This window comes from Tachypleus tridentatus, chromosome 13 (assembly GCF_004210375.1).
Source record: "Tachypleus tridentatus isolate NWPU-2018 chromosome 13, ASM421037v1, whole genome shotgun sequence".
NCBI lineage: Eukaryota > Metazoa > Arthropoda > Merostomata > Xiphosura > Limulidae > Tachypleus > Tachypleus tridentatus.
Genome location: NC_134837.1, coordinates 33,096,092 through 33,111,683, shown reverse-complemented (window position 1 = coordinate 33,111,683; position 15,592 = coordinate 33,096,092). Strand labels below are relative to the sequence as shown.

Sequence of the window (15,592 nt, the reverse complement as noted above, 5' to 3'; positions counted from 1 at the left end):
ATGTGCGTTCTTTCACTAGTTATGACACAGTGCTCTTTGTGTATACACATTGTATCTGAAAATAGTATGCTTATTTAAAAATTGAAATTTGCTTATTAGATTGGTGTCAAATAATATGCCAGCCTTACATTGCACTATGTCCCTGAACACAACCCACATTTCTTCTATATGTTAGAGAAGTCACATAGTAAGTGACAGGTGTCTTTCATTCATGGTTCTAAATTAGGAATGTCTGTGTCTGAACTTAAGGTTTATCAGTCTTGTTAATTTTGTTAATTTGTAGCATAAGATGCCATTTTGGTTAGCAGCATCAATATCAGAAAATTAAACAACCTTCAATGTAAGTTTGCAATTGTATTATTAGTATGCACGTAATAAGGGTAAACGTATATTAAACGTTATATTTAAATATACTTTTATACTGATAAACATAGTTTATATGTATAGTTCAAAACTTATTTCCTTCACATGTGAACATTTTTAAAGTACTTTATTGGAAAAGATTTATTAAAGTTCTTTGGGCACCATTATACAAATTTTTATTGTTTTTCTATTTCTCATTAGATGTCCACAAATAATGGATAATAAAATGGCCATTAAGCTTTTGAAAGAGCACATGAAATGTTTGTAATATATCTTGATGTGTTTGGGGTAGATTGCATTCATTGTCAAATCCACTTTAAGGAAACGTCATTACTGCATAATTTAGTGGGAACGTAACATCTGGATAGATTCGTAGTACAAAGTATTTCCTTTTCTTGTAACCACTTGGAAAATGTTTTCACTATGCAAATATATAAATTACGTAGCTTAACTTACTGTACATTTGCTGCAAAATGCACAAAGCGTGCAAAATTTTCTAGTTTTGAAACATATTTCATTGCTAAAGAATTCTCTCGTGATTTAAAAAAATAGAGTACTTCACTGCTTTGTTGTATAGTTTTCTCTTAAAAAAGCACTAAATGATAGTAACATTTCTGTTTTCTCCTTCTGATATTAAAATTCACTCTTCTTTCCAGTGCTTTCATCTAATGATAAGCGTATAATAATTTTATCCCTTTTCGTCTGATTATTGAAAAGTGGGAGTTTCTACTGTTTACATTTTTATCAAATTCTAGGGTATGGCCATATTGTTATGATAATCTAAATATCTTAGAAATACATAAAAAATCAACAAATCATTCTCTCTTTTAATTATGAATAAAAACTGCTAGTTTCCTTGTGTAAAGTAATTGTAACCTGATATGTTCTTACTCACTGGCTAATCTGTACTTTTGTTTTTCTCATGATTGTTTAAATTTTGAATGATCTGTGTACTAAGTTTTATTTATATACCAATAACAGTTTTTTAGGCAAGTTGAAGTATTAACTAAAGAAACATCACTTGCTCTCTTTATGAATTCTGTATTAATATGTTACCTAATGTGAGCAACACACGTGTGATTAACTTGTACATTATTTGCTAAGAATATAGTTTTGTGTGTTTTTTCTTCAAATCAGACAGTCACAATTTTTCAGATTGAAGTACTGGTTCAGGCTAATTTACCACTTAGTGTTCTAGACAGTGTTTTTATAGAAGTTGAATATCTTTCACAGAGAATACTCCTAGGATAGTAACTTTCACTGAAAGTGAACATTTTCACAGAATAAATCCCTAGAACAGAGAATTTTGATATGGCACATCACTCTGGTCACAAGATTAGCTTTTCTTATTTTGTGATACCCTCTGTATGCAAACCTTCTTTATAACACATGCCACAAGCCGCCTTCTACCTTCAAAGATTCTAACATGTCTCTCAGCAACTCATCATGAGTCATCTCTCAAACCAATAGACAAGCATTACTATCATGTGGGCCCAGCATGGTGAGGTGATTAGAGTGCTCAGCTTGCATTTTGAGAATATGGATTCAAATCCTGATCCAACCAAGCATGCTCATTCTTTCAGCCATGGGGTCATTATAATGTCACTGTTAATCCCACTGTTCATTGGGAAAAGAGTAGACCAGGCATTGGCAATGGGTGGTGATGACTAGCTACCTTCCCTCTCATCTTCCATTACTAAATTTGGGGCAGCTAGTTTATATAGCCCTCATGTAGCTTTGCACACAATTCAAAACAAACTAAACCTATGTGCCACTACTGAAACACACTTCTTATTTGGTAGTACTTCTGTTTCTTTTTGTTACAGTATTTCTTGTAGTGGTTTAACTTAACTTTATTTCAAGAATTTTCCACTTTAATTTCAAAAGCATTTGATTTACTAGTGTATTGCCACTAAATATTTTGCTTGTTTGTTTGGTATCAAGTATGAATTCTTAAGTTAGTGATATAACATTGGGTACATTTTGTTCGTCATATGCCATAATCCAGCTCACAGGTGTGGGTGTTCCTTCGGAGGATTTATCAGTATTTATTCACAGGGAGACTGAGCATTATATGGGACAACCCTTGTCTCCTGCTGTTACCCTTTTTCCTCTCATGCTTATCAATACTGATCAAGCTGTCAAAGATTTAGACCATTTGTCAACTTTCTCTTGAGTTCACTATGCCTTCTGAAACCCTTCCTGAAGATTCTGTTCTGTCAAAGTCGACATTCTTGGATTTATTTCTTAGGTATGTGTTTTTTATCTTGTTTGTTATTTGTTTATTATTGTTCCTGTTTCTCATGATCCAAATCCTTTCCTATAATGTGATTCTGTCTCTTAACATATTAGTTTCCTCTGCACCCTTGATATTCAGGTTCATGCTAACAGTTTCTTCTCCCAGCTGGATGATGGCATGAGTAAGCCTCATTTCCCATTGATTTTGGATCAGTCCACTTTCTCTCATAATAGGGTGAACTACCCATAACTGGATGAACAATTATTGTGGTTTGGTTTTTACCTGTTTTGAGGGAGTGGGCTAATTCTGAATCTCCCATTCATTTTCCTAATACCCAGTATTTCCGTTTTATCCTGAATACTCTTTCTCCAATACCTCTCCTTGACCCATAGATTTTTTACAGGAATTCAGGGTTTTTTGAATGTCTTTTTCTCCTCACTTTCACATTAACTTGCTTGTTGTCTCTGGTTCTGGCCCTGTAAACGTGGTTTCTTTGTTGCTATGATTTTATGGGTTATTTTGTCATATTGTTGAGGACCTGTCTTCTAGCTCTTTATCTACAGGACATTTGAGTGGCCACATTTCTTTAGGTGTTTTGTGTGACATGATTCTGGAGTCTATGAAGTCAAGAGTAGCTTCAGTCAAACAACAATTCACTCTTTCTTATCTGGTGGTCAATTTTTGTACCTGTTTGAGTCAAGTGTGGCACCAATGGAGTCTACCAACCCTTCCCTTCCCAGCCCTTAACTGTTATTCTCTCTTGTGGTGCCAATGGTTGTTATTTTTCATGATGCATGGTACACCAACAGTGGTTTCTGTGACTTCCTGGTGTGTTTGTGTCTGGTAGGAACATGTCTGGTGGTCTTCATTCATCAGGGGAGCCCTTTTCTCTCCATTGTTTAGGTTCCTGGAGTCTTGTTGGAAGGATTGGTCATACTTTTTTTTACCCTTCCTCCCTTATCCAGCATGCCTGTTTCTTTTCCTCTTACTTGGGGTCTCTTGTTGTGCCAGTGTCTATCCATGGTGGTACAAGAGCTCATCACGCAACAGCCTATTGCACTTGCTGTATGCAGTTTTGGGGGTTTTTACTCCTGCCTGTTTGTGGTTCCCTAAAAGACCAGGGTCTGTAGAATGATCATTGACCTGTTCTGTTTCAATCAATATGTTCACATACCATAATTTACTACGAAACCCTATCTTTTTTCAGTGGTCTTTTTATCTGGGTCTTTAGATGACTATGTTAAACAACTCCAATGCCTACCTGCACATTCTCATATTGGAGAATTCTTGTTTTTATATTTGGTTTGTCCATCATGGGATAATTTGCCACTTTTGTGCCCTACCCTTCAGGCTGGCTTTGGTTTTGTACATTTTCTTGTGAGTGGTATGAACCATCATATTATATCTTCATATCTTTGGGATACACTTTCACTTTTACATGGATGGCTGTCTTCTATCTTCTTCTGAACAGGAGTAGGCTTGTCATACTTTTTGTAAGCTCCTACAAAAAGCTGTGTGGGTGAACTAGTTGTTTACATGGGAGAACTCCTTCCTTCATCTTACTCAATACCTAATTTATTTGGGTGTTTTCTTCTACACCCATCTCAATAGGGCCAAACCTTCTCCTCTCTTCCTCTGTTCTTTGGAACTGACAATTCTGAATGCCCTGTTTGCTTCTTCACTTTACTGCTCACAAAGTTCTATCGCTTTAGGGGGATGTGGTCTTTGACTCTACTCACAACCCTCAGTCAAGCTCATATACAATCATTTCAACGGGTCCTCTGCAACCAACTGAATTTTGCTTTGGATCCCGAGAATTTTGAGGCGTATCTTCACGAGCAAAGATGGAATATGGTGCTGACCATTATCCTCATTCTGACATTTACATCACCACGTCCATCTGCCATCATCAAGGCAGGTTATCTTAATTGCAGAGTACGGCCACACATTCCAAACCCTCTCCTACGTTCCCAGTGTCAACGGTTCAGTCACTCAAAGATGTCATGTCGTGGTTCCTTGACATGTGCTCGTTGCAATGGCAAGGACCACGATGCCTATGAGTGTGAAATGGACCCTCATTGCATCAAGTTCAATGGCTCTCACCTGTCTTATTTTCATTCTTGCCCTAAATGGTTGGAAGAAAAAGAGGTGCAGCATTTGAAAATGATTCATAACATTACCTATCCAGAGGCTCGAATATTACTGTCCACCACCTCATCTCGTATGCTGCTGCATTTCATTCCAGAGCTACTGTAGGAGTGCAGACAGATCTCTCTGTGGCTTTTAAAGAATCATTCTCCAAACAAATGAAAAGTCTTTTGACCTCCATGGTTAAAAAAAGTTGATTAATCAACTTTGACACCTATCTCTGTCCCTTATATACATTCCATTAAACCCAAAGTCCACATTCTTTGGTTCCAGGTACAGGCATTTCCTTTGATCCATCTTCCTCTCTCATTCTAAGAATGTAAAACAATCATTTGTTCATGTTCTCAGTTTCTGGAATCCCTTTCTAATAGCAAAGACCTGCTCTATCAACCCAGTGCAGGGTTGATCCTGGAACCTCCAGGATCCATGGAGTTTGATAATCCTCCCTTGAATAAGGAAAGTAAGGAAGAAAGACATGGCAGTAAACAGAAGGGTCCTCTGCCCAATTTGCCTACACTTAAATAAAAATGGCCACCCTGATACAATGCAACTGTCAAGGTTTATGTTCTAATCTGGATGACATCAAAACACTGATTGCTTCCTACCATCCTGTTTGTCTCTCATTACAGGAAACATTTCTGAAACCTGCTGATACAGTCACCTTTTAGCAGTTTTTCTATACAGAAATGACAGGCTGTGTGATGGATGAGTGCATGGAGGGGTGGCACTCTTGGTTAATCAGCGTGTGCCCACCCTGTCTTTGCCACTCAACACACACTTGGTGGCCGTAGCCATCCGTGGTTCCTTGGGTCATACCATCACTGTTTGTTCTCTCTATCTGTCACCTGGCAAGACATATAATCAGTCAGACCTTGATGCTCTCATTGAACAGTTACCATCTCACTTTTTCATCCTGGGGGACTAATGGACATCATTCCCTATGGGGAAGTGCTGCTATTGATAGGAGGAGTTGCTCTGCAGAGAATATGCTCTATAATCACAACCTTTCTCTTTTCAATACTGGTTTTTCTACTTATTTCCATGTGCCTAGTCAGTCCTTTACTGCTATTGATCTCTCAATTTGCTTCCCTTCATTATTTTCCCATTTTTCATGGAGGGTTGACAATAATCCATGAGGCAATGATCATTTTCCTATAATCTTGAGAGAGACTGGTCATGCTTGATGCCACCCAACCTGTGTGCCCTGTGGAAGCTGGATCAGGCAAACTGGCCCTTTTTCACTGCTCTCACTGAACTTGATCCTGCCATTGTCTGTAAGCCATCAATAGACAACTGTGTGGCAGCAGTAACTGACTGTATTACACAAGCAGCTGCTCTATGTATTCCTAAAACCTTGACACGTTTTCCACTATATCCTTGTTCATGGTGGAATCCTGCCTACTACGTAGCATGGAAAGCTCAAAAACGAGCCTGGAATACTTTCCATAGATATTCTACACTCTTTCCAGTGGGCCTATGCACATGCTTGATGGGTAATACGTCAAAGCCAGAAGGAATCTTGGATTAATTTCACAACCATCATATCCTCTACCACCAGTTCCAAAGTCATTTGGGACAAGATTCAAAAGGTTAGTGGGCAATATCATTCTGTTCCCCTCTTGATCTTGCTCTCTGATGGCCAGGAAGAAACTGATATCCAGAGCATTGCCAATACTCTAGGTGAAAGCTTTTGCTGGGTATCTAGCACTTCTACCTCCTCTTCCACCTTCTTAGCCATCAAGACTTGGGCAGAGCAATCACCTCTTTCCTTTCGAGTTTATTGTCTCTAAGACTATAATCGTCCCTTTACACTAGTGGATCTCAAACTGGCCCTTCATCAGTCTAGTAGTACATTGGTTGGTATACACTATGAGATGCTGTGCCATCTATCTCCTGCTTCTCTTGCTATCCTACTGGTTGTTTTTAACTGGATCTTGTAGGAGAATATTTTTCCTGGTGCCAGGTTATTGACCTGTCTTTCTCCAAGCCTGGGAAGGGTCCCATGATTCCTTCAAACTACCGTCCAATTGTTTTGACAAGCTGTCTCTGTAAGTCCTTAGAGAGGATAGTTAATGCTCGTCTTGTTTTGTTCCTCGAATCAAACAACGCCCTCTCGCCCACCCCGTGTGGGTTCCAATGACAGTGCTCCACCATGGACCACCTGATTTGACTTTCACATCTCGTGTCACTCATCAAACATGAGGTATGTTGAGCAGCAGCTATAGATTGCCCTCAATTGTTTGCTGAAATGGACCACAGCCAAGAGATTTACCATGTCTCTCTCTAAAACTGTTTGCATGCACTTTTGGTGCCAACAGGGTGTTCATCCTGATTCTGAACTCCGTATCAGTGAAATTGTGCTGCCTGTGGTCTCTGAGACTATGTCTTGGGGTTTATCTTTGACCATAAGCTAACCTTTATACCACACATCAAGCAGCTACGGGTCAAATATACAAGAGCACTGAACATCCTTCATGTCCTCTCTACCACCACTTGGGGAGTGGATTGATACTTGACTATGAATCACTGGTCTATGACTCTGCCAGACCATTGGCCTTAATGATGGTAGACCCTATTTATCATCAAGGACTTTGGCTCTGCACTGGGGCTTTCTGCACTTCCCCAATTCAGAGCTTATACATAGAGTCTCATAAACCTTTTTTGCATCTCCACCATTTGCAACTGTCTTTACTGTGTGCTTCAAAACTTTGTTCCTTACCAAAGCATCCCACCTGAGGTTGTGTTTTCCTTTCTTGATGGGCCATGCTTTTTCAGACCAGACGGTCTGCCATTACTTTTTGGCCTTCGTATCTTGGATAACATTGCTGTATCCACTGGTCTGCCCATTCCACCATGGCTTCTTACAGTCCCCATTTGTGACCTATCTTTAAGTCATCTGAGAAAAGTAAACACTCCTGATTGGAAATACCATCTGCTATTTGCTGAACATCGTTTGAAATCAGGTGACTGTGTGTTTGTTGTGGTTTGCTGGTTGCATGCAGAATCCCCTCTACAACTTTTGAGTTCACTGCTGAACTGTATGTCCTGATTGGAAATACTGTCTGTTATTTGCTGAAAATCTTTCGAACCATCCTACCACTTTTATTTATACAGATGGTTTAAAATCAGGTGACTGTGTGGGCTCAGCCTTGGTTTTTTGTGATTCAGTGGTTGTGCACAGAATCCTTTCTACAGCTTCTGTGTTCACTGTTGAACTGTATGCCATTTCTCTTGCCCTATATCACATAGAAGCTAAGCAGTACTCAAACTGCACAATTTATACTGACTCACTTAGTTCTTTACTGGCACTAGAATCGCTTCACGTTGGTTCACACCCTGTTCTCATTAATATTCAAAACCAACTAGCCCATTTCTCTTTAACATCTACTTCTATCCAGTTTTTCTGGATACCAGGCCACATTGGTATTTGTGGGAACGAGCTAGCCGACACTGCAACTAAGTCTATCTGCTCTGGCACTATCACTGCTGTGCCTGTCCCATACGTGGACTATGGTCCTGTATTCAAGGCTCAGCTCTGTGCCAGCTGGCAGTCGATTTGGAGTGAGCAACACGAAAACAAGCTTTTTCCAAATAAAACTCGATATTGGACTTTGGCCATCTTGTTCTCATAAGGATAGGAAAGAGGAAGTTGTAACTAGGCTATGCATTGGTCACAGTTTTTTAACTCATCATTTTCTTTTATCTGGAACTGATGAATCACTGCATAGTCTGTGTAACACTCAGGTCACAATAAGCCACATTTGACTTTCTTTCCATCATTATGACTTTCAGTGACAGCACCATTTTAAACATGTTCTGTCTCAAGGTTTGTCCATAATGTTAGACAGTGTTATTGGTGATGGTGACACTGTCCACCTTGGTAATGTTTTTAGTTTTTAAAGGCCATTAATTTTTTTAATGCCAATTAAGTTTTTTAATATATACTTTACACCTTTTAATGTGGCTCCCTTTTAAAAATCACAGTTCATCTGGTTCAATTTGAAATTAGAAACTGATCGTAACATTAAGTAACTCAAAACCAGTACTAGAAACGCCAACTTCATGTGACTGACAGTGTTTTTTGTACTTACCTGTTAGTCTTCCTGGTGAGTTATGATTATTACAGTTACTCTACAGAAAGTCCTTTACAACTTGAATTACTGTAGTTTTTTCTCTTGATGTTGTAGACTAGATGTAAACATTGGTTTTATGATATTTATTTTTTAACTTTGTTTTGTTTTACCTTATTTTTCTTTTATGAATTTTACTGAATTTACTTTTACCTTTTTACCAGATGTTTGGTGCAGATAGCCTAGCTCCTTTGTGCCATAACACACTAAATCAACCAACCAACCAACCAACCCTTGTCTGTACCCTTTTCATCTGTTCTTTTTGGATATGTTGCCTGCCTAGGGACCTGATGCTTCCAGATTAGAACATTAATATTGTACTTCATTCCCTCACTTTACCACTATTTGAGCCCATTATTTCATGTTCTTTGTTTCTTCTATCCTTTAAGGAGTATTTACTTCCTATTCACTATTGATATCACTGTACTACCAAATCTATCTTCTCTTTTATCTGAATTGTTCCTTCCAAAACTGAGGTGGCTCATGAGGGTAACTCCTTCTTTTTACCCATTTCCCCTTCTTTTTCTCGTCACTACTCTCATTCTGATACAAGCAGACTTCTGTACCCAGTGAGTGCCCTTTATTGTTATGTTGTCCACAGAGCTTTCTTAAGGGGTTCTAATCTATTTCTTTTGACATACTCTTCTTCAAGGGATTTTTCTTGCTTTACACTACTACTAAATGGGTTATTTGTTTAATCGAGTTGGCTTATTCCTTTTTGTCCTCTTCCTGTTATACATTGTTCCATATTATCTCCCACCACATCTGCCATCTTGCCTTTTTTCTTTATTCTCATCTCAATCAGCCTTTGGAAGAGATTCTGCAGTCAAGCTCATGGTCTATCCATGTGATGTTCATCTCCTATTATCTTTGTCATATCGTGGTGTCTGCATCTTTGGGGTATCACCTTCTACCTGTGATGACACTTCAGATTTTGATGCAGCTATGACACTAGGTAAGTCTTTGATAATGCTTTTTTTCTTTCATGCGCATTTGCTTCAAATTTAATCTCTTGGATCCTTATCTATGGTAAGTGGTGCTTGACCAGGTATTTTTTTCTTATACACAAACCTATATTGTACGCCATCTTGATTTGCATGTTTCTTCAATGGCTCAGCATGCTCACTTTTGAGATTGGCTGTTTCACAAGATCATTGGAGTGTTAGGTTACTGACTTCATTATATATACATTAGAAATAGGCCTGACCCAGACAATACCACTGATTGATGGTATGTGTAAAGCAAAAGGGAATAGCTGTCCATTCCTGTCATGCCTTTATTTAAAAAATCAATATGCATGTTTTTTAAATAGGCTTTTATGATGACCCATTGTACTGTCTTGTATGTAGTAATCTCTCCAAGCTCTCCAACACTTCTTTTTTTCTCCCCTTTCTTCCAGTGGAGTATGAGAATCCTTACCACTTACCAGTTCCAAACTGCTGGAGTGGTTGATCATGGAGGCATCCTACTGGATGGATTCCATGTAAATGGCTATAACCATTCAGTTTGGAGTAGGATGGTGGTGGTCTGCCTGTGTAAAAGGTGTACTGTCTTCTGGATTTAAAGACAGATACAACAGAGGAAGATGTTTTATTGAGGTTTGTGCCTTCAGTTGGATGCCCTCATCTTACATTCATGCATATTTCAGTGCCTTGCAGACTGGTTTTGGATATTGAGTGATTCAATCAACATAAGTCCTTGCATGTTTAGAGTTGTTCATCTTTCTCACTTAATCCTTCACTCTGTGTCATACATCTTGAAGGACATGTGTAAGTTGTTTCCGTATCTGTCCTGGAAATATCCTTAATTTTCTTTTGCATCAGTGATATTATTCATCTTTGGATACTTTAGATCAGTCTCACAGCTGTGGAGGTTGATTGCATGTGATGAACTTTCCTCGGATACTGTATGACACATTCTCGGACCCCTGGTTCATTGCTACTCCCATGTATGCCCTAGAGTCAGTCATTTCCTCATATCCGTGAGTTTAGTGTTTGAAGTGAAGATTATATGGTTTCCATCCTATCCTTGTAGGGATGTTTGTACTTAGCAAGAAGGTTTTTGAAGTAATTAACTTATTGAGTACGGTCAGCCAAATCCTAACCATTCTACACCATAGAACACATCATCCTTTACCCACTTTCCTTCTGTGCTGTTGAGTCATTTATTCATCTTACTGAGATAACTTTTCTAACTAATCCTCTCCCACTCAGATGTGTACTCCCTGTATTTTTGGCCAAGTGTATTTCATAATTATATAATGTTGTTTTTGTGTGTTTGTTACTATTTAATGGACAGAGTTGGACTTCTAACATTATATTTTAAACAGTTTTTACAGAAGTTTTAGTAGATCCAATTTAAAATTGAAAATATGTTTATTGGAACTAATAAAGACTTGGTGGATAGTTACTTTTAACTAAGTGTTGTGACTGAATTTAAAATATTTTTAATTTTTTTTATATGGTATTGAATGTTTGTATTGGTTTTTCTTTTTAACATCATTTTTTACATCTTATTAAATAAACATAACATTAAATCTAGCACTAATAATTCCTTCACTATTTGGTGCTGTAGAGTGTAATATGAAATACCTAATACTGTATAGACAACTTGAATATTTAATTAGATGGGAAGATACAGGGTGGCCCGTAAGTTCCTACCCATCCATATATCGTATGTATCCAGTGTATCTGTGTGCTGTCCCTCATTCTCATTGCGCTCATGTACCCACAATACGCTCTTCAAATATAAATTGGCTTACATCGGCCATATTTCTCTGAAAAAAAAAAGAAACAAATTTAGAATACATGAATAATTGAATATAACAATAACATATGGATGGGTAGGGACTTACTGGCCACCCTGTAGATGATGCTTCAGGTGTCTTTCATTGCTTTACAACATGAAATAAATGTTTCTTACAAAATACCAAGATATTCTAATTTATATTATTTAACAAAACCAATACCACACTAATCTGAGGCTATTGATAAATAATATTAAAGTTTTAATATGAAAATATTTGCTGCCTTTAGTTTTTAGTTGTGTCTAAACTTACAAAAATACATACACCTGTAAATTGCATTTAAGATTATTCAATGAAAAACCCAGAAAGTAAATGAACTGGTAATTTATTTATTCATTGATTTTGGTCTACTTCAATGAACAATCTTACATGAGATGTTAAATATGTGAAATAATTTTTTGTCAGTATTTTTCAGCATAAAATGAATTTTTAGCAGTTAGTACTTAAGGAGAATTAGTTTTACAAACTACATTAAATGTTACTGGTTAGGAAACACCTATACATTATATTACCTGCAATGCTTCAATTATTTTAATTTAAGTATAGGATTAAATGTTGGGTACATGTGGACCTCTGGTTTTCAAATGCATTTTCCTAAATTATTTATTGAAGGATATGTCACTTAATTGATTACAATGTATTTAATGGTATATGAAACACAAAGTGTAAACAAAAATACTGTCAAAATTAATCCACTAATTATTGCAAAAAAAAGGTGGGGGGGGGGGTGAATGATGAATGAGAGCTTTATTAGAAATTAAGAGAATTTCATATTATTTCACCATCTGAAAAAAAAATATTTGCATTTAACTAAGAACTTCTGACCTAGACTGTAAAGGTAGATTATGGTGGGTGCTTTTAAATTGAATAAATAAAAACAAATGTTTTCTGGAATTAAAAATGTTTATCACTTGACAGTTGTATACTAGACCTTGCACTCATGAATTTTTTGTAGTAAAGTATTTTGTTTTCCAAGATGTAAATTGTTTATAATTTCTTTTGTTTTTGTTTTATAGATAGCATTTAATTTACAATTTTTTTTCTTGATGCAGAAATTGGTTATTTAAATTTCTCATTGTTCTGGAGTCAATTTATATATATAAAGTAAAATATTAAAAATTTTATTTAATGTTTAAAGTTTTTTTTATTAATATTTGAGGGGGATTCTATGCAAAAGTGGTCTACCAGTTCATGAGAGTTAGATTTTGTGCACCCCTCAGTAGCTTACTGGTGAATCTAAGCACTCATACCATTACAAACTGCATTTTAATTACATTTTGACAATGACAGTGTAGCTTTGTTTTTAACACTGAACAATTTTGTGCATAAACAAGTTTTTAAGTGTTTTAATAATGAGGTCCTAAAATTTAGTATTTGAAAAGATGTATCCTTTTTGTGTGGAAAAAAATATTTTTGCAAGGCTTTATGCAAATCTGTTCTAAGCAGTGTTTTTGTATTGTGTAGGTTAAGTTGTTTTAGGTCATTGTTGAAATATTTTTCTGCTTAAAGATGAAACTGGAATGAAGAATATAAATAAAAAAAGATCAATTTTTTCTTACAGACACAAGATGTTTACTGAGAAACATTTTATTATATGGAGTTTAAAAAATGCATTGAATCTTATAATTTTTACAGGTTGTTTCATGTTTTAAAAAATATATCCAAAACGTTTTTCAACAGGTTTGTGTGGTAAAAGTTTTTATGATCCTAAAATTATTAAACAAGTAAGATAAATCATAAAGACAGGAATGTGACAGAAGAAATGTTCTTCTATTTATTTTAAAATGATTGGATAAACAGTGTTAATTTAGAAGTGACCCAAACGTTATGTTTGGCTTTTTCTCTTCTCTAAATGCCAATGAGAAAACAAAAGACAATAAGAATTACATTCAAAGCTCATAATCACTCTAATTCAAATCAGTAAATAACGTTCCTTCACCAAATTTCTTTCCAGTTCAAAAATTTGACTCTTTGTTAATTAAAATAAAATATGAAATAAATATTAAGTAATTAATGAAATTTGCCATTAAATTATAGTTCTGAGTAAATATCTTACTTGTTGTTTAACTACAGTTTCTACTAACTTGAGCTCCTAACAAATCAAACTAATAAATGAAGGTCCTGTGTATAATCAGTTAAAAATAGTCTTTAAAGATAGTGCTCTATGCTTCCAAGTGCTATTTACTTATTGCATTATTTTTCATGTCAAAATCTAATATTTAGTTAAGCAATATATGTAGATAATTTTCACTAAAATGTCTCATATTTCAAAAAGTGACTCAAATAGAGGAGATTATTGTTTTTTACCTCAGGTAGTGGTCCCTTATCATAGCATTTCATCCCCTAAGAGCCGACTTGCCGTGCTAAACAACCACCATTCATATTTCATATTGGTTGACAATGGATCGTTGGGCAAGTATGGGGCTGAAATTGCCCTGAGGAAGAAGCTTGAAAAGTACATATCTAAGCAAAAGATATATGCACGTAAGTATGTTTAGGCTGAGATCTTCGTGATCTATGTAAAAGCGTAGAAAGCATTGGTTAGTATGTCCTCAAGCTTAAAGTTAATGTTTGTCTATGCAGAAAGTAGATGATTGGAAACTCAGTGTACTATATGATAGTTCAGTTTACATATGCATCATAAAATCATAGGTTTAATAAAACATGAACATAAACTTGTCATCACCTGTTAGTCTTTTATAGTTGTTTTCACTGTTTATCTTTTTTAACCTTCTTTGAGCAATTACTTTTCAACCACAAGAATTAATATACCAAAATTTCTTGAATGTTGTTTATGTGTATGTAATAATTGTGTTTTGATTTAATATAAAGGAATAAACCTTTCATTAAAAGTTTTTACTGGAAGTATGGTACAACTAGTGCATGTTGAATAGTCTGTAGTATTTTTATTATCTTAAGAATACTTCCTTTATTAATAAAAGAAGTAACACTAATGATGTTAATAAGGTATCAGGATCATATGAAGAACTTTCAGTAAATATTGGATATACATGACAGATGAAGAGAAAATGCATATCAAATAAAATATTTTTTTCATTAAATATAACAAACATTATAGAATGACTAAACCTACACCACTGTTATATTAAGTTATGCTAACATTTAGCAATATAACTGAAAAGTATGAACATGTCTACAATAAACTTAAAAGTAGATCTAATTTTAGTTTAACTACCTTTGTCATTTGAATCTTTCTGGTACGGTTTATAGCCGTCTTAATTTTTTGACATTTCTTTGAACCATCAATGATGTCATCAAATGAAGGATCCATAGAAATTGATCAATAGAAAACTTGCTAAAATTGATTTGTATTTTTTTTTGTAATATTAGGTTTGTTACCACTTGTATTTTGTAAGTATTCATATTTTTTCTTAGTGCTGCAGTTGTTTTATTGTTTTTAAATAAACCATTTGTCATCAGTTGTTTTGTTTTTAAATAAACCATTTGTCATTAGTTGTTTTGTTGTTTTTAAATAAACCATTTGTTATCAGTTGTTTTGTTGTTTTTAAATAAACCATTTGTTATCAGTTGTTTTGTTGTTAATACACTGATAATATCAGAAATTTCAGTATTTTTCTTTATTATTCAATTTATTTAGAATATTTTTGTATAATAATTAAAAAGCAGTCTGTTGAAAATGGATTAATTACTTCATAACGTATATTAGGTAGCGACATGAGGAGTTGTGGAGTTCCTGTTGTGTGTGTGGTGGTGGAAGGAGGACTCAATACCATTCGTGCAGTGTTAGAATATGTTACAGATTCTCCCCCAGTGCCTGTAGTTGTTTGTGATGGAAGTGGAAGAGCTGCTGACCTCTTGGCTTTCACCCAGAAATATATCCAGGATGATGAGTGGGTTTCATTCGATGTTATATGTAAATAATCC

The 15,592-nt window shown here is 35.6% G+C and overlaps 1 protein-coding gene across 6 annotated transcripts in view; it reads left to right on the top strand.

The window, feature by feature from the left end:
- The window catches only part of LOC143240537 (transient receptor potential cation channel trpm-like), a 128,514-nt gene that overhangs the window by 72,873 nt on the left and 40,049 nt on the right, over positions 1-15,592 (top strand). For all 6 annotated transcript variants that reach the window (XM_076483131.1, XM_076483130.1, XM_076483128.1 and 3 more), the window contains 2 exons: positions 13,999-14,170; positions 15,375-15,558. In XM_076483131.1, coding sequence (XP_076339246.1) covers positions 13,999-14,170; positions 15,375-15,558 — 356 coding nt within the window. The remainder of the gene's footprint in view (positions 1-13,998; positions 14,171-15,374; positions 15,559-15,592) is intronic.